The sequence below is a fragment of the Drosophila takahashii genome, chromosome 2L (genome assembly GCF_030179915.1).
Source record: "Drosophila takahashii strain IR98-3 E-12201 chromosome 2L, DtakHiC1v2, whole genome shotgun sequence".
Classification (NCBI taxonomy): Eukaryota; Metazoa; Arthropoda; class Insecta; order Diptera; family Drosophilidae; genus Drosophila; species Drosophila takahashii.
In genome coordinates, this window is record NC_091678.1 from 6,265,932 (window position 1) to 6,293,404 (window position 27,473).

Consider the following 27,473-nt stretch of genomic DNA (forward strand, 5'->3'; position numbering starts at 1 on the left):
GCAGTTTCTCACTTAACCTCTCATTAGCAGCATCCGTTTGAACTGAAATCAAAACAAATTCACAGACCGCGAATCAATAGAAATTAATTAGCTTAATTAATGTCAACCGGCTGGGTGACCAAATCGGATGGTCCGAATTTCGAAGTGCCAAGGCGTCCCATTCGCATAAGCGGGCCGAGAAGTGCTAAAAGTGCGGAATTATCCGGGCTAGATCTGCATGAAGTGCTGCCACCGACCAACCGCGTTCAATTAGCCAAATAAGTCAGTTTGTGTCAGTGCGGTTGAAGGGGGAAAGGGGGTTGGATTTTGGGGGAGTACTGTGCATAGATGGATAGGTAGATGGACACTCGAATGGTCGACTGGGCGTGCATAAGGCAAACATCAAAAGGAATCGACTGGGGGAGCGGCCAACATGACAACAGCTCAAGGACCATTCACATTCATTTCACAATTGGGGGTTGGCCTTCGAGGATACGATGATAGGAATCGAGGAATCGGGTTCAAAAGAACGCCGCGAGGCGGTGTCAAAAGTCATCATCGAAAATTGGGCACAAACCGGCGAAGCTATTCTCTCCTCATCCGAATTGTCAAACTGAATGGCGCTGCCTTTCCATCAGTGGGCGGTGTGCTTGAGCATATGCTGAGGGCCCACTGTACGTCAGTCGTCTTTGATTATTTGCATAAAAAAACAACGCGTCGCATCGCTCGATTTCGCTTTTCGTTCCCATTTGGTTATTCGATTCGGTTTGAATTATTCATATGATAGGGCCAAAGAAAAGGGGGAAAAATGTCAACTCAAGTGGACATCACATGCGTCCTTCCTGACGGCGGTATTAAACCCTTACAATAGTCCGATGTCACCAAATCACATTTAGCAGGATGACAAAAGAGATCTTTAAATAAATATAAATATTTGTACTGGGTTAACAATATTTATATTTGTTCTAAAGCTAAATAACGTTTTGTAATAAAATATTTGAATTAAATTTAAATTTTTTTAGAAATAGAAGTAGTTAATAAAGTATAGCTTTAATCTTTATATTTCAAATATAGTATGTTCTTGGGCTTTTCAAACATATGAATCAAAAATTATTTCTATATCTTTATATTCGTTAACTGATTTTAAAATTGATCAAATATTCCTAAAGATAAGCCAAGCCCCAAAATGTATGCAATAATTTTTTCTTAATATAAAATTTAAATACTTACTTAATTCTTCCTTTTCTTATTAATTGAGCTACCTTATCTATAAGGATTCTTCAGTTGCATTTTTATGAGAAGGCCCAAGAAAAAAGAACCCCACCCATTTGTGGAACCATTTGCACTCCGGGATTCCTTGTCTTTTCTCGAGCCACAGATCAAAGTGCTATGCAAATGATTGAGTCGTGTGCCTGGTCCTGCCACCTGCGGAGTTTTCCCCGAGTGGGCGATGGAAATGGGAAACGGTAAAACGGCAAGGGGGCTGGTCGCCACTAATTAAGTTGCAAATGTCATGCGGCAGACGTGGCGACAGTTTAGAGCCCATTAAACGCGACTCTTGGGCACGAGTAATGCAGCAATAATTGTTTTCATTTCGCATCCATTTGCATTTTTAAGGATCGCAGGAGACAAACTCAATGGCAGCCCATACCGTTGCTCAGTTATTTGCATATATGTTGTTGGGGAGGTTTCATTCGGAGTTAAAAATACCTTTTTTCCCCATAAAAACACCTTTACCATTTAATAATTGAAGAATTGATTTATTGCTTAAACATTATCAATAATATCACTTAAATGCTAAACAAATTCAATGCATTCATCGACCGCCGCTAAAATGTTTCTCAATTTCTTTACTTTTGCGTTGGATTACACAGACACTTAGGGATATACGTACAGTACAGATATCTAGTACAACTCTAAGATACACTTTCGTTAATGTATTTCGGTTGACAGACCCCAAAAAAGCTCTAACACATATCGAAACTTTGCTCTCGAGGATCCGTGTAGCCTATCTACACAGAACTCAGAGCCCTACACATTCGTGACTAACTAGGTAAATCCTTTAACTACATCTATACATCGAGAGAGCTGCTTAAATAGAGTGTTTCAATATGGGACTTCTTAGGGATATACTATATACAAAACGCTGGTTGGAGGAGAAATGTCTTGAGCGGTTGGGTCATCGTGTTTATATTCTGAGTGGGGTATTGCACAAGTTGAAACCATTTGGTGGCTGTTGAGGTTCTTCTTCGGGGGGTGGATATCTGGATAGAGTGGTGGGTGAGTCCTTAGAAGAGTCCATTCAGTGCCCGGACTGCACTGCCCAGAGCCGTGCATCCGAGTTCCGGGGATGGGGACTCGCCGGGTTCCTGCCCGGAATTCGAGCTGCTAGCAGCGGCTGCCGCTGCCACAAACTGCAGTCAGTCGATCAGTAGATCGCTCCTTGAACTGGCCATGGATGATATGGTCGTCGTGGTGGTGGTCACCGTAGAACTGGTCGCCGAAGTCGTCGACCCCGTGGAGCTGTTCAGGCTATCCGCATAGTATCGCTGTCAAAACACCTTGGCTATGAAGGTCTCCGAGAGTCTCTGCTGCTGCTGTTGCTGCTGCTGATGATGATGATGTTGCTGCCCCTGCGGCTGAAGTTGCAGGAAGGCGGAGCCACTGGGATAATCATGTGGTGGCGCCACTCCTCCCAGTTGATGGTGGAAACCGGCGGGGGGATACTGAGATCCCGAGGATCTCGGCCAGGCTGGATTGCTGGTCTCCCCGCTGGAAAGTGGAGGGGTAGTCACATTTATGGGCGGCGACATACTTCCAGAACTCGAGTCCGGGGTAAGTTGTCCGGATGCTTGTCCGTAACTCGCGGACAGAGGCTCCCTGCGCGTATACTCCCTCCTCCTGTCATAAGTCGATGGCATATCCAGATCGTCCAGATCTCCACCGATCTCGTGCAGCTTACGCATATGCTTCTTGAGATCAAAGTTCCTGCAGAATCCCTTGGCGCAAACGCGGCAAGTATAGGGCTTCTTATCGTTGTGCGTGTGCATGTGGAAGGTGAGGTTGTACACCTGATGGAAGGCCTTGTTGCAGATGCTGCACTTGTAGGCCTTCTCCCCGCTGTGCGTCAACTTGTGGTTCTTGTAGTTGCCCTTCTGGTGGAAGCCCTTGCCGCAGTACTCGCAAACGAAGGGCTTATAACCCGCATGGATGCGCGAATGGGTGTTGAGGGTGGAGGAGCGATTGAAGGCCTTGCCGCAGGTCTGGCACTTGTGCGGCTTCTCCGACGTGTGGATGATCTTGTGCCGGCAGAGAGTGGAGGCCTGCCGGAATCCCTTGCCGCACACCTTGCACACAAATGGCCGGGCTCCCGTGTGAACGGGCATGTGGCGGGTGAGGTTGTAGTGGGCATTGAACACCTTGCCGCATTCCAGGCAGGAGAAGGTCTTCGGTTTGCCGCCGCCATTCGCCGATCCCGGACTGCTGTCCTCGATGGATCCTTGGGGTGAAGCTGAACGAGATCGTGGTCCTCCGGCACTAGAAGTGGCAGTTGAAGCGGGTGGGGGAGTCACCTCGCCGGATCCCTGATCCTGCGGCGATCGCTTCCTCTTAAGATTCGCCTGCAATCCCGCCGTCTGAGCCATCGACCTCTGTGCCACTGGTGATTTTTCTAAACTCTGTTGGAGATTGGGAACCGCTTGGGATTGGGCCACCGCGGCCACAGCAGCTGCCGCAGCCAAAGGATGACCTAGATTTCTGCGCAGCGACTGTGAATGATGCAAACTGGCATTCAGGGAGGCGGTGAAGCTGCTCAGGTGGGCAGCACTGGCCAGCGACTGTTGTTGGGCGGTCAATGCGGCATATTGAGCGGCAGCTGCGGCGCACATCAGCTGATTGGGGGCGTAGTAGAGCAGGGGGTACTGGGAGAGCAGCTCCTGGTGGCGGGAGCTCACAAACTGCTGCACAGCAGCCGAGCTCGAAGGTGAGTTCACCACCGATGCAGTGGCGCCCGAACAGGGACCCGGCACATACTTCTTGAAAGCGGAATCATAGTTCACCGCCGTCGTGGGCGAATGATCCAAGCTGATCACCTCGATGGGGCTGCAGGATCGCTCCGAATCGGCATCGATTTCTGGATCCTCATCCTCTTCTTCTTCGTTGTTGGTGGGAAACTGGATTGGAATAGGCTGAGTAACTTGGCTTTGCCTGTGATCCGGTTCCATGATCTTGGCTATGGAAAACTTCAAGGGACACGCCCTCTTAGCGCTCTGCTCCTCCTGCTGCTGATTCTGGTCGGAGGCGGCACTCTCCATCACGGGACTCTTCGACGGCGGCATCATTGCGACTTCTCCCGCTGGACTACACGGTTGCATGCCACGCGGACTCTGAAATAAAGAACAAAGAACCAAATTGAGTATGCAAACTAAGCAACGGGTTATCAATTAATCGAGGGCTTTAAACAGTGGGGGAAAAAATAATAGGTGAACCACCGCAGGAAGTCTTACCCCTTTTCCCATAAAATTCTAATGACTAATAAATATTACATATAAATGGTAAAAATATTTAGGAATTTTTCCTGAGATTATTCTGTTTTTTAGACTAAAAGCCCCTATTGTTGTGACCCCAGCTGTAGGCTTTATTTACCGCCTGATCAGTCAAGTGCGATTAATGCGTTGGCAATTCGGGAGTACAAACAAACGCCAGCGGAGGGCGTGCTCCCAGCGGCAGGACATTTCCGCAGGATAATTCATGGCCAGCCAGCGGGTTGCAATTAAGCCCGAAACCGCAATGCGTTTAATAGAATATTTTTCCCGATTTTTGATTTTTGCATATACGCATTTGCATTTAACCCGTGCTTGCCATTGGACTCACGGTCCACTTAACCCAAACAAAGGGCTCAATCCTTTCGTCAGCATATTGCCATCAATCATAACACAGATTTGTTTTTTGGCGCGGGTCTTGGCTTTATGAGCGAATCATTAAATCGCTTACACTTGGCTGGAGCTCCATCTCCATCTTCCCCATGTGCCCTCGAGTGTGGCTAATGTGCGACATCCGGTGCGATTACCCGACTTCCTTGCCGCTTTTAATTAACTTGATTTGACGCCTCAATAAGTCCCCGGGTCCGAACTGCACATGGAACTCGCTCATCTTGAAGTTTCCCTCCCAAAGTGCGGTTTAATCTTATTAAAAAGGAGGCGTTCACCATTTCACACGCTGACCCGAAGGCAGCGACGGTCAGCCCCCTGGATTTCGAAACTTTCCCCGAGTGTTATAATAATATTCCTTATATAACAACGAGTGTGTGCGGTTAAAGTTTTAAGCATCCGAATTATGTTGGTGTTCTAGTGGCCACTTGAGAGTTTGCTCTTGAAGAGTGTGTGCTGAATCAAGCTTATTAACCATGTGTGGGGAATCTAATTTGATCAGCATATGAAAATTCGGGAACTTTGTCTTGGGTTGAACAAGTATCTTGTTTTAGAAATTTGGACTTAATTAAGTTTTCTAACACTTGAAACTTATTTTTGATGAGGTTAATCAAAAAGTTTTAAAAGTTTAACGTGGTAAAACATAAAGATATTGCTAAGTTACTGCTCAAAATATTTTAATTAAAGTAAATAAATACCGAAATGAAGTTTGTAAATAATTTTACTGCGAATTACGACTAGTATTCACTTTGATCTAAATTGAAAAACAATAAATTTCGATGTTTTTTAAGTTTTGAGTTCCCGTCGGAGTTTTGGCACCCAATTAAAATCTAATAAAAAAGTACTATGCAAATACGTACAAAGTAAACCATATTCAGGCTCTGCCTATGTGGGATATCCAATTCCTTTTGGCAGGCGGCCAAACTCCACTTGTTAGTTCCCAAAAACACAACTATTGACACACACAAATTAAACTGGTTTTAAAGTTTGTCCTTTTGGTTTTTATCTCATTCAGAGTTCACTTGTTTCGTACAAAGGTAGTTTTATTCGAATGCAAATCGAGGGACGCGAGAAACAGGACGCGTTCTGCACAGGATCAGCGACCGAAGCGGAATGAAGGCAAATAGCGAACGGTGCGGGCCTTAAGAAATATGAAAAGGACATACGTCGAGGTCTGAGGGGTGAATCCTGGGGAAACCACCCCTGAAAGTCCTGTGCAGGCAACCTCCCTTGGCCAGAGTGAGAGGTGGAATACACACAGAGAGCAAGGGAGAGAGAGAGAGACGGACATCCTGAATGGGCGTTAGAACGAGATGGATTGATGGGAGCGACAGGCAAAAGGAGAACTTCATCATCACGTTCAGATTGGATGATATATATCCCACGCCGACGCCTGCGTCGCCGTCGACTGCGACTGCATTATGAATGAAAAGACAAAATGTCGAATTGGAATATTATGGTGAAAGAGAGAGGCAGTGCGAAGAGACCGCCCCTAAAATATTTATATAGAGATAGAGCTCAAGAGATGATACATAGCGAGGAGTGATGTGATGGAGGAGGTGCAACGAAAGAGATGGATATATATGGAGGTCTGGAGCGGCAGAAAGAGAGCGATGGAGCGGCCACCTTTGGCCGTATTCCGTTCACACTTGATTTGGATGAGGCGCAGACACCAAAAAATGGCAGCCACCGGTCTCGTGGATCCCTCTCGAGTTGACTTTTTCACTAGTCCGCCCATCCCCCCTGTCTTGGCCACCCCCTCCGGTTGAGCCCTTGCCTTTTGTTGGGCGTTTCAATTGTCGTTTTGGCATTTCGTTTTATCAGCGTCTTTGTTTGCTCACCTTTAGCCCGCCAGCGGGCAAGGATTCTCTGATTCTCCAGCCCTCCACCCCGAAAACCAAAGGCCTCTTCAATGTCCTGCTATCTTGCAGAGAAAATAATGCAGAGAAAATAATTCAGACGTAATCCAATTAGTAATCTTTAATTTACTCAGGGATGTAAGCCTCAGAAATAATATGAAATATTATATAGAATTTATTATAGAGTCTTAAAATAGTTTTTAAGTTGTAATAAAAATAAGTTGATAAAAAATTATCATTTTGTATCATATCTCGAGTAAAATGAAGTATCTATTTGTTAAATATTTTAATATTATGAATTATATTTAAAACCATAATCATCTTTATAATTTTTGTTCCTGTGCATCCATTCTTTGCCGTTTAATTTGATACCCCACGAACATGGCTAAACCAGCACTAGTCAAATATAATCTCATATTCATTTTGATGATATTCTCCAGCGCGGCTTTCTTGACTTTGTTTGCCCAGGGAGCCACTCTACTGATTCCCGTTGCCCCCTTCCCATTTTCAGGACTACGGTTCCAGGACTTTTCCTTGGCTATTGCAGGGCACATGGCTGCTATGGCTGCTTTTCACTGGAGTTGAGCAGTTGCAGCTGCAGAATCGCACAAAAGCACAACTCTTCGGGGACTGCAAAAGAGAGCGTAGGGAGGATTTAAGGGCTCCTTGAAGGACCATGGCCGCCATTTCCAATGCATTTTCAGGTAAACTTGCTCGTTGTGCGCCTCTTGTGTGGGGAAATCGATATGCAAATAGCTGTTCTTTGTTGATTAGATATCGCCATTTGAAATAGGGGTTTAAGGATGGGTTGAATGCGTTGTAAGTAGGGAGTTTCAGATGTACAAATTTTCTTTTGGCAAGTTGAAAGTTTTAAAATTCGAATTTACTTGGTTAAATAGTAAAATTCCGCATGAAATGTATTTTATAAGTGTCATATTAAGCATTAAATCTATTACAATTCTGTAAATTTTAATTACAGTCAATTGAAAACACAAAGCCATTTGTATAAACTGTTTTCTTTTTGTTCAAAAACTCACGTTTTAACAAATTCACTTCTCATCCATCTAAAAACTGCGATGATACCATTATCCTTGACAAATGCAGCAAAAACAGCGTGATTAACTAGAAGCAAAATGAACGGCGCATGCAGAAATGTGCAATCTGCATTTAGTTGAATAAATAAATGCAACGAAAAAAGACAGCAACAACGAGAAAATAGCAGCACACACAACAACAAACTGGACATTCAGCAAACAAAACGACAACGGCCTATGAAGCTTTGATACACTGATAAAAAATATTGAAAGTAAAAAATAAGTTTGTTAATAAAAACTTATTGTTTTTTAGTTATATTTCGAAAATATTATTCATAGAAAAATGTAAAAAGAACACCCCAATTTTAAGAAACTAATAGTTTCCTTCCAACATTACTATATTTTACTCTTTGACTAACCCTTTTCTTTCTCTGTAACCCTGATTTTCCCCTCTCTTTTTAACCTTATCTCTTTTCTACTATCTCTGCTCCTTTTTCACCTCTGTTGATTTCTATTCAAAGGCCATGCAAGCATGACCAAACACACACACTCAAAAGAGGGGCAAAAGGAGGAGGGTACATATATCCTTGATAAGGACAAGGGGAGGAAAACGGGGTGGCGGAGTGGACTAACTGTAAATGCAGAGCAGTGCAGAACGAACTAAACTAAACAACAACAAAAAGAACTTGAAAATCCAGCAAAATGTGCAAAAATAAAATATAAAACAAAAAGTGCAAAAGCTGTGCGAGAAAGAGAGCAAAAAAGAGATGCAAATAGAGAAGAGTTCAGAGGTCAACGGGAAAGAGATGGAAACAGAGTGCAAGCTCTGCTTGTTGTTGCTGTATGTCCTTTTTTACCGCTGCTTTTTTTTAATTTTTAATGAGTTTGCAAAATGGTTGCGGTGCTCTTGGATTTCGCTTTTATATTTAGAATTCTTTTTTTTAGCTCTTGAGGGGTGAGAGTTCATTTCGAGGCTATATAAATTATTTCGCTAACGAGAGACCTTTGAAATGTTAATGGTTAAATGTGAAAGGGCTTAAAGATTTGTTTTACTACGATTTGATTGCCGGAAACTTTATTAACTTTTACTTATACTTTTTATCTAAACGTTTCCAACAAAATTGCTAGAGCCTAGCTGTTATATTATCCTACATTTATTTTAATTTTCTAAAAATCTGTCATTTATAAAGATCATATGTGCTCTAATAATTTATAAATTTTAAGAGGATATTTATATCTACGTCTTATCCTTTCAACCCACCTTACTGAAATATACGGTTAGTGGGCGATCCTAGCACTACGCCTCCCGACTGATCTACTAAACCAATAAAACGCTTCGCATTTCTCGCACCTCATCGGAAAATTAACCTTAAAATTGAAGATTTACACCTCGGAAGGAAGCTGGACTTTTGGGCTGATGCCAGATTGCAGCAGAGATTTCGTAGATTTTTTCCAGGGAAATGAATCAATGCGATGGGAAAATGGTTTTCCGGGGGAAGCAAAAGAGAGCGGCTTGCATAATCTGCGGTAAGCCAGGAGCGATTACAAGGCATTGAACAAGGACCTCGGGACGCGGCGTAGCCATGAGATACATTTGTCCGCAGGACGAGTATGCATATGTGTAACTAGGACGAAAGCGGCGATGGACAATGGCCGGCGATGAGGACCTCTCAAAGGGAAACTCAACAGCTGCCCCGAGGATTCGTCCTGCGTCCTTCGTCCTGCTCCGCTCCTTTGTGGGAACGAGCCTGTGTGGGTGAAGCGCGTATCCAGGGGCAGTGGAATATCCGATTTGCCGAGTGAAACAATTGCGGTGTTTGACCAATTTTACAATTGATGTAATCCCCTAAATCGCCTATATTAGCCATGAGCGGCTTCAGCATCCTTGCCTCCATTACGATTGTCAAATTGAAATGTTTTCGGTTCATTCAAGAGTAAACACAGGCACAAGCGAAAGCAGTTACACTGAGAAAAATATGGGGTGTAAGGTAGAGCAATATTAACGAGAATAAGATGACTTAAAGAAAGTAAATACAGGTCTATAAAATAATATTTTATTTTATTTGGCAGGAAAAATTCTAACATGTTTTAATAAATGCTAACAATTAAGTATCAAAATTTAAAATTAGTTAAATATTTAGAATTTTACTTTAGAGTTGTTATGTGTTCAAACTTGGAATAAATGTGTTCTATATTAAAATTCTATCATCTCTTAGTTCTATAGTTTAAGATTAATTTTATTTGAAGTAAATTTCCTCATTTTTCTCCCAGTGCACGACTTAATGTTATGTGGGTTACGGTTCCGTAGGTTTGTAATAATATTTTGCTAACCTTCTTTTGCGCCCAAGCAAAAGTTCAAAAGGATCTCGGCCGCTGCTTTGTGCTGCGCGTCCTGCGATTTTCGCCGATTACCGATTACCGACACAGATTAAGGGATGTTCCCAAACAATTGGCAGGTTCTCTCGCATTCTGCATTCTGCGCTCGGGACTCTCCATTCTTCATTCGGAGCTCTGAAATCTTCGCTTTCCCTCATAGGCGCGCAATTAGACGAGTTTTGGCCTTTGTCCGCTGCCGGCCATAGACGGATTTCCTTTGGCCATTCGTCCTTTGATCCTTTCTATCCCTAAATCTGTGCACTCGACCAAATATATATTCTGCTTCTGGTGATTTGCTTTTGAGTCGCGCGTATTTGGCGCGTTTAAATAGATTAACCGCCTGGCAATTTGCTCGGTTCCTATCTGGAATATAGGATCTTCTACCTAGGCACTAGGAACTCCAGTACTTCCCGTCCCGCTCTCCTTTTGGTCCTTGCGTCCCGCTCTTTTTTTACAATTAGCTGCGGCCGCCTCCTTTGTTTGCCATCTTAATCTTGAGTAAATTAGTTCATTAAGAGGTTAATTCCCCATAACACCCACAAATTAGACCAGCAGTGGGAATGGGAATGCATGTGAGGAGTGTCCTGTCTGCTTTTCTCTTCTTTTTTCTCAGGTGAGTCGATGGTTGGATTGGCGAATTGTTTGATTGTTTTAAGAAGATTGGTTTTGGGAAATGGAATTGGCCTAAATATATATTCAATTCCTTTTTTGATGATGAATCAATAAAAAAACATAATCTTATTCAAATCTCAATTTAATAAATATTTTTTGAACAACGCTTTATAGATCCCACTTATATTATTAAATATATTATTGGTTCCCACCATCTAGAGCTTAAAAAACATATTTCGACCAGGAGCCAGTTGACCGAGTAATCGCATTTCAAAAACTTTAAAATTCTACATGCATTTGACATTTTCCCTGTTTAGAAAAAAATCCTTTCAGCTAGAATTTATTAATTGGCACTAATAGGCTTAAACAGGCATTAACATATTTAGCAGATTGCCAGTGCCAAAAAGATGAGCGATGAAGCGAATTTGGGAAACGAGTCGCGTGACCCACAAAAAAGGATGTCACCATCAACTTAATCGGAAGCCCCGGAAAAGGGAAATGTATTTCGCAGATGAACTTTCCCAAAAGGGTTGGTGGGTTTTTCGGGCTGAATGGGATGCTTGGTCACCCTTGGAAACTTTTCGGTTATTGTTTGATTTCATTCGGGGCTTCGCTTCGCAGCTTTGATTCGCCTGGGCGGTGTCGGTGGTTTTTTGTGGGTGTTTGTTTGCCAAGTACTTGTTTAATCGGTTTGTTTGTGACATTTCTATTGCCTGCACACCTCCCCACTGCACGCAGCGGCATCCCCAGAGATCTGGTGTTTCACAGCCAACCCAAGGTTGTCTTTGTTTATGTAGTGGTAGGACTGACACGCGTTTAACGCCCACACAGAAGGTGGAAAAGCATGAAGCACTCGCAGAAAATTTAATAACAGGATTACAAATTTTTTCAGAAGAGGAAATAATATAAAATTAAGTGATTAAAAATCCTCTAAAAACTTGAATGCCAAATTCATGGATTTTTCATATATTTTTGTTTGATGATCAATCTAAATTTTAAATTGTGTTAATAGAATTTGAACTGCTTGGTAAATATTTTAAAAATTAAAAAAAAAGTCTCTTTAATTCTAAAAAAATTGTATTTGGTAAAATGGATTGCGATACTTTCTTTATTAAAGTTTTTCTTCTATTTCTAAATATTTCTTTCAGTGCAAATGAAAAGAGTTTTTCCACTCCCCCCTAGAAAAGCAGCAGCATCCCATTCCCCCAATCCTGGGTGGGTGTGTCTGTTTTGCGGGTTTGGCCAACTCATCATCATCATCAACCTCAGAAGCAGTCTCTCTATAAGAAAAAAAGTATGCCGAGGGGTTGAGGGGGTGGCTGTGGGGGAGGCCATCGCTTAAGTGCTGCCAAACAAAAAGAACACATTTGCAGGATGTTTTTATTTCCCCTTATTTCCCCGGGATTAAACCCCCCAAACCTAAACCCAAATCCAAGCGCAACCGCTTACAACCACCCGAAAGGAGTGTGAATTGTAATTACAGTGAAATCAGCTTTTGGCACTTGCTCGGCTTCGGAGCTTCCTTTTCGGGGTTGGGGGATGACTACTGTACTTGTGCATCTATGTGCGTTGTGGATTTCTTTGTCTGTGGGAGGTTTGAAGGGTTTCGGTTTCGGCACAGAGAAAATATAATGGGTAGAAAAGCTTAATTGTACTTTCTGGACTTTAAAAATAAAATTTTAGAAGAATGTAATACAATTTTATACAATTTTGACCGAACGATAAGAGTTGTAGATAACTATATATTTTATATAAAATGTATTATAAATGTAATTATTATCATCAAAATATATTACAAACTAAGTATTAAGACATTTTTTTTAATATTCAAAAATTTTGAAATAAGAGCCGTAAGGATCCAGAAAATTAAAAAATTGATCATGTTTTGACTCTATATTTTCTCAGTGCATCTAGAGTTTTCTATTCTCGTCCTTTCGCATGTGAAGCGTGATTTATTTTTTCCTAATTGGCTTTCGATGCGTATGCTGGCATTTCGACATACACACATTCGTACACCCACTTTTCGTACTCCTCCCTGCTGTCATAATTTCTTTTTGTGGCCTGCATTTTGACAGCTTCGAGAATTCGTGATTTGATGTCTGTTGGGGGCGTTGATTTTTGCTTTCGGTAGGTGTCACCGGAAATTGTGGCTAAGCCGAAAGGGAAATTAAATATCAAGGGGGGTTGCGGAATTATTTTTCGCCAGCATTGGCAAAACACATTTATTAGCGAAATTGACTGTGAAGAAGCATTCAGAATTTGTTTGGGATTTCCTTATTGTTTGGGAGCATGTTAAGTGGATTGGACTCGATGGGTTTTTTGGGGGGAAATACATTTATTAAGGATAAAGTCTTCAGAGGTTATACGCATTTTAGAAAAATAAATATAGAAAACGTTTGTAGAATATAAAGTTTGTAAAATAGTTTGTATTTATATTATTAAGTAATAAATTGTATTTTACCTCGGGCTAAATATCTCAAGGTTTTTCTCCTATTATATTCTTCTTCAGGCATAAATCCATACATCCTTTTGGCAGGATATGGAAAAGTATAGCCAGCAGCGTGTTTTGTACCCTTTCATGATTTAACCAAAATATTTAAGGCAAATATTTTATAAGCTATGCATACATTTAAGCACAATTAAGAAACTAAGCAGGCCAAATTACAGGTATAATCCTGGCCAGGACCTCTCCTGAAACCGCTTTCCTTTCGATCCAAATACAATGGCAGACCCACACATCGGGATTAGGAGATATGGATGCGGGCGTAGGTAGCCTAGGGAATTGTCGGTCCCTTTCAAAGCTGGGAAACAGTCCCCTTTTCGCTCTCCAGAGAACAAATATAACACAAGTGCAGACAGAGATACAGATAGAGATTTGGGAAATGTATTGACAGTATTTTGACATGTTTCCACTATATTTTGATGGGTTATTAGACAGCGGCGAACATAAATCCTGCGCAGCCTTTGTAAGGGCAGCTCTCCTTCCATTCCCTTTCCCGCTGGACCCAAATTAGCACAAATTATTGCTGAAATCCCTTAAGCGTTTCCACTCGGCATAAATAATTTTATTGTTCTTGATTTTCAGCTGGCCGCTGTGATTTATTTCTTGTTCAATGTTGATCAATGATCTGATAAACGCTAGTTCCTAATTGCGGTTAATTTCTGCGGCTAACCATTGGGTCAGCAGCTGCGGTTTGCTTTTGATGAAGATCTATGATCTATTGAAAATATGCTTATGCAAAAATAGGACCTCCCTGAGGGAGAAATACTTCTATAGAAAATATTGCACCTGCAATTTTGAGCTTAAAATAAGAAAATGAAGTAAGCAAATATAGTTATTAAAAAAGGAATTTTTAATTAATTGAACTACATATTTGTTATATATTTTCTCAAACATTAAAGTTATTTTATCTCCATTCGTCTACTTTCTTTTTTTATGACAAAATTAAAATGAAGTTAATATCACATTTCCTTTATTTATTCTTTCAGAAGTCATCACCATGTGTCAGCCACAAAAAGCGGTGTTCAAAAGAAAGCCAATAATAAGTGCTGAAGCCAAATTGACCGATTAACTGTCCTAAGGACATCGAAACATCGAAGGACATGACCGGAAATAAGTAAAAGCCAATAAAAGTCGAGTCAATGGGGAAAAAGCACACAGCTAATGGGAAAATCGAGGCGAGGGAAAAACAAAGTACAATCTGTTTTCCGTGCCACCGGAAGATGGGCGATGGGCCAATGAAGACGCGTGCCACCGCCGGCGTTCAATTTGTTGCAATTATAATTGTATTGCCGAGGGTCGCGTGTCCAGTTTTGATGGAGGATGTCACAATGTTGCATAATACGCTTAACCGCCGAAGGTGTGGCTACCGAGCATGTTAATAATTTCCCGCCCGAAAAACGTTGACACGCGTTTAGAGTTTTTTCCATATTTTATTTTTTCTCCATTCTACAAGGGTTGAGCTTGTGGCCCGGAGACCTGCAAAACGGTGACCTGTGACCTGCTCAAAAACGGTGTTTGTTATTTGTCGCTTTTTATGACAGGAAGCGAAGCGACGGCACACGGCAACAATTTTCCAGCGAACACGAAACACTTTTCATATCCTTATGCTAATCAGCCGGAAAGTGCCTTATTTACCATTATGATTTGTTCCCGCTCGTGGGAGAATTTTGTTTTCCTTCCCGCGACATGGATAGTTAAATATTGTGTTAGGGCTTGTTACTGCAGTTGGGAGGAAGGGGAGAAAAAAGGACAAGCGGCGTTAAAAAAGGGGAAATGTGTGACAAGGTAATTAGCTTGGGCGAAAGGGAAATGGGAAATAAATGGTTATGACAGATCCTAAGTGGATTAGAGGTTGTTTTTGAAGAGGTGATAGGATTATAAAATGAAGAATTAAGTTCTTAAATGATAAATTCTCACGATAAGCTATTGAGAATAATTAAATTATTATTTATTCTAGCACATACGAAATAAAATAAAGTAGTACAAAATTTTAACTTTGAAATTTGAAAAAAAAAATTTTTTAATATTTTGAACACGTTTTGAGTTGGCTTTTATTTTTCTAGATTTTTCTTTGACTGAAATACCAATAAAAAATTACATTCATCGTCCACTTTGTAATTTTAAAAGACTTAAAAAGAAAACGAAAGATGTTTAAGAATTATTTCCTTGTAAAGAAACTCAATTTAATTGAAAGCCTTTCAGGGTGTTCATCTCTGTTTACCTCAAACCTAATTCTGTGCATTATTCCCCTCATAAGAAGTTCATTAAATAGAGAGGCAGCTGCACCTACTAATAATTCCAGTTCATCACAGCCACACCTCCTTCAATCTGGGCACAATCACAATAGCACCGAAGGATCGGATGACGTTAGAGGCTCAAGGAGCGAATTGCAGCAGGCGCTACGCCCCCTTTTGGAAGACGCCCAGAAATGTACTAAGGACGCGAGGCACGCGCTCAAGGACATTCGGGTAGTATTTGCACATGTCCTGCGACAAGATTGAGGCATATTAATTGCTACATATGCGACACACACCAGCGAACACGCCCACAAAGAATCTGAAGTGAGCTAGGATCGTTGAGTTGAGGAATGTGGAATAGGCAGCAAGGAGTAGGCAGGATCCTGGAGCAAGGAGCAACCCTTGGAGACGGCGCTGATCCTTCCGGTGGCTCGCAGGACGACAGGAAGCAATGTGCGCAGTCGAACAATTGTTCAGCCACCAAGATCGAGATTCCTTTTTTTCTGCAAGCCAGCTGCCGGCGGAGATTCTCGCTCCTTCAAGTGGGCAGAAAAGGATAATCGAGCGACTTGTTTGCCCTCGCTTTAATTGTCGAATGAGCATCATTAATACACACCAAAAAAATATATACAATCATTTTTTTAAATTTCTGTTTTAACTAAGTACCCTTCAAAAACAAATCAAAGATATTTTAATAGAAATTTTTAAAAAATTAAAGACACTTTAAATTAAAGACACTTTAAATTAGTTTTTCAAGATTTAATATTTATTATTTTAATTATTCTTTAATTTAAATTACTTAAAAAAAATCAACATAATTTTATTTGGAATTTTAATTGTATTTTTAAAATTAAGAACGTGTAAACAATTTTTCTCCCAGTGCATGATCATCTCTAGCCTTGATTATCCTGCACTAAAAACCGGTTGCTCCTGCGGGGCGTTGTTCGCTTCTTTTTTTCTACTCGCCTGACATTTGATTTCGCTTTCGGCGGCTGTGGCAGCGGAAATGCTTTTTCTTTCTACGGTTGTTGACACGCGATCCTGCGTTACAAAGATCCTGCGTCGGTGTGCCGATCATCCTGTTCGAGTCCTGTTTTTCGTCCTGGCGCGTGTGCCGCGCTTCCGGTTAATTATATTCCGCAATGCCCAAAAAGTCCCCGCAACGAAAGCGAAATCGTCGCTTTCGGCTGGAGAATCAAATGCATATGTTCTCCGCTTTTATTTGTTGTACTCCCTATTTGGATTCGAATTCCTTTTATGCCGCCTGTCAGTCGCAGTCTCTGAGGTCCTGGCATTGTCCTTCGAGTGCTTCGCCGTTCGAACAACTGCTCATTAATTGCCGGTTATGTGCGCTTTTCTTTCTCGAAACGCTGACGAATTTGGCATTTTAATTTGGCTCGTGCCAGCTTGCCTGTAATGCGAGTAGGCGACAGGATGTCGATTCTTAAGAATTTGCCTAGGAAGAAGTTTGCTTTACGGGACTCTAGATTGTATTGATTGTACAAATCGAAAATTCGCAAATAAAATTACAATTATATGCCAAAATTAGATTCGGGGGAATGGATCCAGTTTCTTTGTGCTACAAATTTTTGAAAAACTAATGGGTAAAAATATTGAATATTTTATTCTGAATTATTATTATTATTATTATCTAATGCTAACTTATAGTTTTTTTCTGAATACATTAAAATTTACATCAAAAACCGTTATATTTTTGAAAGGTATTTTAATTTAAGCTATAGAACTATTATTTGCTCTTTTCAAAAAATATTTATTAAATTAGCAAACTAATCTCAGATAATTTTCAACCATTTTCCAATGATAAATTTTCGGAATTACGTAAATTCCTCTTCACTTCCTGATTACCTTGTCCCCCAGGAAAAATGCTCACACATTCCGCACTGCGTTTAGTCCTGGGCTAATTGACCGGTTGGTCGGCCACTTGAGGACTCAATGAGCGCAGCAATAAAATCAACCATAAAGCAACACCACCCCCTGCCCCTCTTATATTTGCAAGTCCGTCTCCTTCGTGAAAATCCATGGCAACATGAGCAATAAAATTTAATATCCGTTTCGAGTGCAAGCAGCGGCGACCAGAAATACTTTGCATAATCTGGCCCCAGGTTAGCATACCAAATATATGTGTATGCATATATTTTTCAGACCGAAATAAAGCCGTCGGAAGGTGTAGATAAATCACGTGGAGCGACAATGCCGAACAAGTGAGAAAACTCCCCCAGACAAGAGCCAAAAAAATAAAAAGGGGGACACTTTCAATGGACGAAAACGAAAGGGCAGAGATAAAAAATCGCCAGGACTGCAAATGGGTAAATTACTCTATTTAGAGCCGTCAGGGGTTAAGAAAGGGGGTGTCTGTGCTGTGCTTTCTGGTCTGGTTCAATTTGATTAATTCGTTAACAAACTGAAAGTAGCAACAGCAGCTAAAGTGAGTTGAGTAATTGTCGAGAGTCACGAGAGGAAATCCTCTCCAACCGAAACCCTAATAAAACCCCCTACAACAGCTACCCCTATTCAAAAAAAAAACCCAACCCCTCCCCTTTATTAGCTAAAAGCGCATGAAGATCGCAGCGAGTTGATAAGAAAGTAAAAAAACTCCGTAACGAGTAAGGAAACCGAATTGAGCACTTGAATGCCCCCAACGAAAGACGAAGGGGGATATTTCTCAAGGGGGTGAGTAAGTAACTCCTCGAAGACGGTATCTCCATCGAACGATCTATCGATTAACCCAAAAAGCAAAACAGACATCACAACAAATTCCAGCGGCGACAATTTATTCAACCTAAGATACTTTTTTTTTCTATTTGTTTTGTATCTAGCCGACGAGCTCTATAAATAATTGAAACTCACACCCCGGCAAACATCGGAACGAAAATGCATACGAAATATTTATATAGCTCTTTTTTGTTTGCTGAGCATACCCAGCAGAATTCTCTTTTGTTTCACAATTTCATGTCGGTTTTTCGTCATTCATTGTTGTGAGTAACTTTCGATTTTTGAAATTCGCCGGCGAACTGGGTGCGTTGCAAATCGACCGCTGTTCGTAGGACCCTTTAGCGCATTGGATAGCGCGTTGGACTTCTAATCCAAAGGTGGCGGGTTCGATTCCCGCAAGGGTTGATAAATCGGCAATTATATTTGCTTGCACTTTTTTTTTATTACAAAAATAAAAAAAAAAAAATAAAATTATTTAAACGATGCACTTCTTTGACATGGCTTTTAAGAAATGAATGCTTTTGAGTTCAGATAAACCATTATTTTCCAATGTGATTCCTAATCCCAATCTTAATCTTAGTCTTGGAAACTAAAATAGGTCATTATCAATGAGTCATTCCATTTTTGCTTTCAGTAAACATATCTATGAAAACTGATAAGCAGTTTATTAATTAAATATATTTAAAAAAATAGGAAAATAAAATTAAAGCTACTTAAGTGTACATAAGTATAATTATAATTATTATAATTAATAAGAACCTATAATGTATAAAGTTATCAGCTTATAATAATGTTTATAGTGTTATTAAAAAATCAGAAAACTACCCAAATTTATATAAACCTATTAGCTATCTTCAATTTAAGTTTTTTTGGGTAATAACTAATATTTTGGTGGTTCTGATAAACAAATTGTGTTTGGCTTAGTAAACCTTTGATGCTTTCTACATCTGGCTTCGCCGCCCACTTTTCAACCTCATTAAGCAGAGCAAATACTTCTCTTTGTGGCTTGAATTTGTTTTGGAAAAATGTAATTTTCAATTAAAAGCAAACTGACAAACGGCAAATAAATTGGCGCCCTCTTCAAAACTATTTGCCCAGTGTAAACAGCGTGAGTACATGGAAGGTATCTCCGGAAGATACATTCAGCTGACTAGAATGGGAAAAATCTGGGAGATGCCGCAAGCCGAAAGGCAAATAAGGCGGAAACTCATGAATCGCGTTCGGTTCGAGCGTAAATTGCAACAGCTGTCGAGTATCTGTTAGATACATCGCGCAGCCAACTAGCCGATAAACAGGCTATTAAAAGTGTTTACATGACCAGGGCAAATATTGACAGAATGATGCAGTCTATAATTCCCCCACGGATTGCTCATGGCGGGGTTGATTTATCCATTGGAACACATAGAGATATTCCCGGCCTCGGCAATTTGTTGTCGCTTGTCAAATGATCAGCGCACATGCAAATTATCCGCACACCAAGGCAACTAACCGTTTGAATCCAGTCCGCCATTTTGTTTCGCTGGGCTTCCGCCTTCAAAAGTGCAATCATCGTTGCTCTATAGAGGCCCCAACCTAGACCCCAAGTCAGACGATGTTCTTCTCGCGTCTGCTTTTAAAAATAAATTCCCCATTTGCGACCCCGTAATTTGCCGACAGTCTGCGGCACAGCCCCCAAATGGCATTGTGCACTATAATTTACTTTTCATCGACCTCTGTCTGAGTGCCTGAGTTGTTGACGGGGGCACTTGCATGTTGGTAATCTTTATTTAAATGATTTCCAAGGGCCAAAGTTTCCCTGAGCAGACTGGAAATTTCTTGGGTAGTAAAAGAGTAAGCATTCTTAAGTGCCTGAATAAAATTATAAACTTATAAGCAAATATCCAAATGTTTTTATTTCAAATTTGATTTTTTTAACGAAGAAATCACTTTTAAAATTTTCTTCAAGGTATAACATTACTTTTTAATAAAACTCGGATAAAAAGTAGAAGGAAATGTGGTATTCGAAAAGTATACAACATTAAATTTGTCCTGAAATTCCCCCCACAACCAATTCCTGGAACCGCCACTGTCCTAAAAATATTGCTCAGAATCAGGATCAAGTTGTTCCCAACCTTCTTCAACCAGAATACTTGCTGAACTATTCAAATGCGAAACAAGTTGAATGCCACTCAACTGCGCACAAAGTATTTCTGCGATGTTCACATGTAAGACCCCTACAGATCCACCCTTTTCTTTTCGTAACCCTTCGCTAGAAAAACACAAAATGATGTCGCCCACTGTGCACAGCTAAGCAAGTTCCTATTTCTCGACTCGAAACTAACAATTTTCGCCACATGAAAAAGCAAAAGTATAAAAAAACGAACCCCCTAACGAGCTGTGAAATTATTTTTAGAGCAGTGCCGCAAAAAGTGGCAAATAATGCAAATATCCAGGCCTGCAAGTGGCTCGGGGAAACGCCTCGCTAGAACTTGCCTTGGAATATATAGTTGCGAAATATCAAGCATGCGCCATGTGGGACAGGTACGAAGCGAAAAGGACAAAGGACGAGGCCCGAATGAAAGCAGCTGCAAAAGGAGCGCCGACAAAAGCGCACAAGGATAATAATGGTGATGATGATGATGGAGTAACTGCAATTAGGCATAATAAACAAAAAGTTACAGTGGATGGGAGTGAATTTCAGGGCTTCGGGAGGAAACTACATAAACGCAGGACTTAATTGCTGGTTTTTCAAGCGAACGAACCCCGCTGAATCCTCTTCCACTTTTCATGTTGCGACTTCCCGTTTTTATATTTTGCGCACTTGAATCGAGTCCTTTATAGGGGTTAGTCCTGTACCAGAATCACGGCGCTCAAAAAATGGCTACACATGGCGATCCTTAATAGCAACCCCTTGGCAAGCACCCAAATCGAATCGGGCCGAAAAACAGAGCAACTATCGGAGCAACCCAGCTGAAAAAATGGTCGACGTCTATTTTTTGCTTCATCCCAGGGGGGTGGGGAAAAATTCCCAATCGCAAACGCAATCCCAACAATTTGTATCTAATAAACTGCCATATGCAAGCCACTGGCTTATTAGGCCCGAAATGTTTGATTGAGTTCAACCAGCCGGCGATATGAGGGTGCCCAGAGCTATGTTTCCCCGGTGGTGGTTGCGATTTCCACAGCTCTGCCACTATGTTGCACTCACAAGTTGATTATGTTGATTTTTTAACCGTTCTTTATTCGGTCTTTTTTATTCGACGGCCGTTTGTTCAAGTGTTGCCCAGGGGGTGTGAGGAAATTTTTATTAAATATTGATATCGCACGGAGTCAGCGACATGTAAAAGATACATCAGATAAGCTGGCCAAATTAAACGGGTAGCGGGGAACGAAGAAATGTGAATATTGTGATGATAAGAGGTTTTAGTTGTATAAGAACTTAATTAAATATATATGTTTTAGATTAAAAACAATTGTGAACCCTATTTCAAAAGTGGATTTTTATTAAAATACTCTGTGATGGATTTCAAAATATCTTTAGCAATGAAATAAATTGACTTGTATCACTTATCTATTGTTTTCCAATATACGTTCAGTCTTAAGTAAAAGGCAAGTTTATTCTATTAAACCATTAAAAAAATGGTAAATGACAACCAAAATGTAGAACAAAGTTTTTATATAGGATCAATCATTGAGCAAATAATAATTTTTCCGCTAAATGGAGCCACTTCAAGCGACTCCCTGCTTTACTGCTTGCATATTTCCATCTTTCTCCCACTCATTTAGCTGAGTGACGGGTATTTGATAGTCGGGGCACTCAAACAAGGTTCTTGAAAATAAAATAAGCTACAATATATTTTATAGTATTTTTCTCAAGAGTCACATAACTGCCAAAAACCTCAATTCCCAGACGACTTTAAAAAATGACCGTATAAAATACAAAGAGCCCACGAAAAAAGGGAACTAATAATAAACAGCGGCGGAGAGCACTTGAAGTGACAACAAAAGCTAAATATTTACATTAACCAATGTACGTTAACCGGCAGAGCGAAGTGGAGGACTCCGCGAAGGACTCTCCACCGCAGGACAGACCGCGAGTTCGATTCCTCGGAGGGGAACAAAACAGAAACTTCTCTCTCCCGCAAATCTTCGACTGAAAACGTATATTTGTATGCGGAACTCGAGTACTTGAGTGGGATGCAGGATTGGAAACCGGGGATATTCAGGATACAGGACTTCGGCTTCGAGAATAAGCGAGGGCAGGCCGTAAGGACTCTGAGCAAATAAACAATTAAAATGTCACAACGATTGCCGGCGTACCCGTGTCAGGAAATCAAAAAACCCAAGGCAAATAAAACGCGAGTGAAACCACAAAATGGAAAGTAGAAATCGGTAAACGCTTCCCTTATTTCAAAGGACTGCATATTGTGTTTTTCATTCAAAAGCGCATTTCACACACAGGCTAACGAGGAAGGTGAGGGAACGAGGAGCAACCACGTGGCGTTTTCAGGCCGCAGCTCCATGCTCACTGAGGCGAAGATTGACAGCGAGGGCGGGAGTCCTCCAAGTCCTGCGAATCCTGCGACTCATGCGACTCCTGCCAAGGCGTTGGCCCAACCCAACGGCACAAATCCCAATTAAAAATAAAAGAAAGCCCGCGTCAGCCAAGCGAAAGTTAAACAGGCCAAAACATCAAGTTAAGTCAAGCTTTTGCACTTAGAGAAAAAATCGTAAAATAGTGGGTCTTAAGATAATTTTAGCTCCTAAACCTAAAATCCCATTCGCTGATTTATAAATTGAATAAAATTGTCTTAACAGTCCAATTAAGAATGATTTTTATTTATCAATTAATTGATTTGATTCTTCTTGAAGTCTAAGCCGGCATGATCTCGAGTTAGCTAAAAACTTCTTTAAAACTTAAAATAGTTATATTGTGATCTAATGCAAAGAATTCATGTTCAATCTCAATACGATCCATATACATTTTTTTTATATTTTTAAACATATCAAATTGATACGGGGCATATAAAACTGATACAAAACTTACTTATAAATACTTTACTTACTTTTTAAAATAAAAATATTTATATTAATGTTTTTAAAAGCCTTGTGTATTATATATTCTCTTCGTGTAAGGCCCTCCTACCTCATTTTGAACCGCATTCTACCTTCACGCTGGGCGTCTGTGACATTAACAATTGATAGACGACCGACGACGGGCGACGACGACAACTGAACATTTGAACATTTGACAGATTGCCGCGCTCAGTTGGTAGCTTCTAAGGACACTTTCCATTTCATTTCACACTCACACACGTCTGATCCTTAGCCACCGCCTGGGGCAACTCACTCGCCTCGAGTGGCCCCGTTTTCCACGTTTTCCCCTGGTGCCTCAGCTTTTCTGCACCCCTTTTCTTTTGGCCCAGCCCCTGGTCGCCAGTGGGCCAAGTGAAAAGTGGCAAGTGGAAAAACAGTCGAGTGGCCGGCTTAGCGGCTAGTTGTCATTTACCAGGCGACGGCTTAAATATTTTAGTTCTTCTGGTCGCCACTTCGGCTCCCCAGGGGTTAATGTCTTTTAGTGAGGGGTTAGGGATTTTCCACCGCGCAAATTTGCATAATTTAGAACGAAAACTTAAAAAAATATTATGAAAGTCCATTTGTTTCCAAATAATGTAAAGTTGTAATGTTTTCTTTGAAATAAAATGATTTTTTATTGATGAAATTATAAGTTTAGAGCTTAAATCCCTCTTTATATTTGAAAAAAAAACAAAATTATGAAATGTAAGCAAAAACGCAAAAATAAACTTTACAAAAAAAGATTTTTCTCTGTTTTTTTGCGGATTTTGTAACTTTAAAATTAAACCATTGAAATATTTGAAATTGAAAAAAAATTTTCAATCAGCATAAAATTAAATAGACGGTAAAAGTAATCTTAATTAATTAAATATTGACAAAAAAAAAACAAATTACTTAGATGAAAAAAAAAAGAAAACCAGTAATATTTTTCAAATTTCAAATTGTTTCAAATTCATAAACAAACAAAAAAGAGTCAAAATGGGATCCAATAAATCTGCGCCAATAAGAAAACATCCAAAATTGCTAATTTATCTGAACCTTGCGCAAATAACCATTAAGATGCATACACTCATAAAAAAAAATCGAAGAATTTCCTTAAAATCTAGAAAATTCTTTCTTGAATTTTTGCCAAAGGCGACCTCACCTTTGTTTCAAGAAATGGTTTTTTTGAAAGGCACCATTAAAACCAGAAAAAATATTTCTTGTTTTAAGAAATTAAATTTCTTAAAACAAGAAAGGGTTTTTTAGAAAGCCACCATAAAAACAAGAAAAAATATTTCTTAAAACAAGAAAGGCGATTCTTGTTTCAAAGGTGGTTTGTTTCTTGTTTCAAGAAATTAAATTTCTTAAAACAAGAAAGGGTTTTTTAGAAAGGCACCTTTTGAACAAGAAAAATTCTTTCTTGTTTAAATTTCCTTTCAAGAAATTTTATTTCTTGATTTAAGAAATAATATTTCTTGAAGGGAAGTTTTATATTAACACTGAAACCCTAAAAATAAAATGTAACTTGGTTTTTTCTTTTGCATATTTTATTTATTTAAATTTAAAACATTTAACACTGAACATTGAAACAATTTTAAATAACACATTTTTGACTTAAGAAAACATTAATATAACCAAATATGTAGTTGCAGGCATAAAAAATTATTTTCTTCGGCTTTCCTCATCTGGAAAAAAAGAGTTATTTGGATATCAATGATTTGTTTTTAGATAAGAATAGATAGATGTTTTTAGATAATAGATAATAATGTAATGTTAATAATAGCCAAAATACAAACACGTTGGTCAGACGACCGAGAGAGGAGCAAGACAGGTAGAAAATGAAGAAGGAAGGGTTGAAAATCTAATTTCAGAAAGAGCCACATACATACATATATATTTACATACAGTCCTTTGCGCGAAGGGAGACCGAATGTAAGCAGGTCAGATCATGACAATTTTAAGAAGGAGTAGAGAGAAACGTCGCGACGCGTAGGTCAAGCGAGCGAGAGAGAGGAGCAGAATATGAAAGGGTTGAAAATCGGGTTTCAGATCGGGTGAGCCGCGTACATGCATAGATATTTACATGGATACATAAGTATGTCAAACAAATACAACATATTTTTCTTACCTTAGAAGGTTTTAAAACAAAATTACAGCTTCGACAAACAAATTATTTGGCTGTTGCAACTGCAGGTATTTTCACTCTGAAAAATAAATAAAATGCGAGTAATAAGATAAAATTATTATAGAACTGTACACCCACAAATTTATGTACAAATGTATGTATGTACGTAGCTCTTAGCTAAAAAACAATTCACCTAAATTGGTATACGCTTGGTAAAGAGATTTGAAATGTATCCTTTAATTACATACATACAATTGTACGCCCGCTATACAAAAAATTATATACATATTTACATACCTTTGAATATTCGGAAAAAGGCTTCACCTCTTATCCGCTTGAAAATCACGTCCATCACTCACGAATTTTTTTCACAACTGACGCTCGGGGGATCAGAGAAGTCGGTAGCCTAGCCGGGTAGTAGTCGGGCCGAGTAGGCCCTTCGTCCCACTTCGTTTTTCTTGTCGTTAACATTCGGCAGCCGAAGGAAGTCAATGGCTACTTTCCTATATTCTAGGGTCATTTCATTCATATATTCAAAGGTGATTTTGTCCTAAAATACGTACAAAAATGTTTTGGCTGCGACGGCAAAACAGACATATGAGATTTTCATTTTTCTATTTTTAAGAAAAATTCTTTCTTGAATTTTTTCCATCGAGAAAGGTTTTCTGTATTCAAAGGCCAATTTTCTAATAACAAGAAATTTTTTTTCTATTTTCAAAGGTAGGCCGATTCAATGGCGAGATTTCCAAAATTTAGAAATTAATTTTTATGAGTGTAGATGGAAATCAAACACTGGGAAAACTTACCAATGAGAGGGGGAAATGTAGCTTTATTTGCCAGGATCCAAGCTCCGAATGTTTACGCACAGCAATTAATATCCCTTTTTTGATGTCTTGAGCTTGAGTTAATATTGAAATGGAATTTCTTCAGGGAAATTCAATTTTCAAAGGTGTCTTATGTTTTCTTTTTCACTTCAAAGCGTGTTTATTATTCTTGTAGCTTTATGTATTTTACTAATCGGCTGGAGGTCAAAATGACTATTTGTTTTTGGTATTAAATCCTGCACACACCCACACACACTCGCACGCACACTCTCGCGCAAAAGGACGAACGGTAAATTTTTGCGACCGCGCTTTCAAGACGTCAATTTCGGAATGTAAATATTTGATTTATGCGCCAAAGTAAATTAAGGCGAAAAACAAAAACGCAACAGCCAAGTTGCGATGTCCTTTGGGCGAACGTAATACATGCACAAAAAATATGGCGACGGCGAAGGCAACGGTAAATTTGATCAATAAGAGAGCGTGCTGTGTTGCTCTGTCTCGCTTTCACACCCACACGAAAATGGCATAATGCCGACGGTAAAGTCAAAAAAGCAAGCAACAAGATATAGTCATCCGACGCGCTCTCTCGCTCTCGCTCAACTGACAGCTGGAAATCGGGAGAGGAGAGCCGCGAAACGTCATTATCATGTAATGCGTCCCGCTCGCACCTTGGGGTGGGGTGGGTGAAAGAGGATGAGGAAGGGAGAGAGAGCTGGGGAAAAAGGTGGTGTGAGTGCGAGTGAGTGTGTGTGCTATTAACGCCATCATGCTCATCATCTGCCTCTCTTCTCTTCTTCCTGATTCTGCAGCTGCTGACTGTCCTTTTACTAAGCGCTTGCTTGCTTGCCTTGCCCCTACATAACCTCACTCCATCGGGTATCCTTAACCCCCTCCCCCACCACCCTGCACTCCTCATGGGTGTGTACATATTTGCACTGCAATTTGGCATCGTCGCGGGCTGCTGCTCTTGTGATTTGCCTCTTTTTGCGCTCTCATTTACACAGGTGAGTACAGTGGTCGCTCGAGGAGAGGAAGGTCATTATTTTGTCACCATGTAAAGTTTACTATTATCTAACATCAATTCTTAAAGCTTGAAAGCCTATTATTATAAGTGTTATTTAGAAGACTAAAAATGTAAAAATTGAGATCTAATATGTAATGAGATTCTGCTTTAATTGCCAAAAATTTAATAAATTATTTATTTATTTAAACTTAATATGTAATCA

The 27,473-nt window shown here is 40.0% G+C and overlaps 1 protein-coding gene, 1 long non-coding RNA gene and 1 other non-coding gene across 6 annotated transcripts; 1 reads left to right on the forward strand and 2 right to left on the reverse strand.

Moving 5' to 3' along the window:
• Nucleotides 1-1,801: 1,801 nt before the first annotated feature.
• On the reverse strand, nt 1,802-26,325 carry erm (earmuff). 4 transcript variants are annotated; one of them, XM_017154338.3, is made up of 2 exons: nt 26,230-26,325; nt 1,802-4,364 (listed from the first exon to the last, which is right to left on the reverse strand). In XM_017154338.3, exon 2 carries the CDS (start codon nt 4,350-4,352, stop codon nt 2,532-2,534), a length of 1,821 nt encoding a protein of 606 aa, XP_017009827.2. In that variant the 5' UTR covers nt 4,353-4,364; nt 26,230-26,325; the 3' UTR covers nt 1,802-2,531. The 4 variants fall into 4 exon arrangements, with proteins under 4 accessions (XP_017009827.2, XP_017009826.2, XP_017009825.2 ...); XM_017154337.3 differs by lacking the exon at nt 26,230-26,325 and adding an exon at nt 5,768-5,864; XM_017154336.3 differs by lacking the exon at nt 26,230-26,325 and adding an exon at nt 4,972-5,252.
• TRNAR-UCU (transfer RNA arginine (anticodon UCU)) lies at nt 18,594-18,666 on the forward strand. The gene has a single exon. It is a non-coding gene; the product is annotated as a tRNA-Arg (tRNA).
• LOC138912000 (uncharacterized) lies at nt 24,895-25,839 on the reverse strand. The gene is made up of 3 exons (XR_011417632.1): nt 25,721-25,839; nt 25,427-25,502; nt 24,895-24,983 (listed from the first exon to the last, which is right to left on the reverse strand). It is a non-coding gene; the product is annotated as an uncharacterized lncRNA (long non-coding RNA).
• Nucleotides 26,326-27,473: the final 1,148 nt, after the last annotated feature.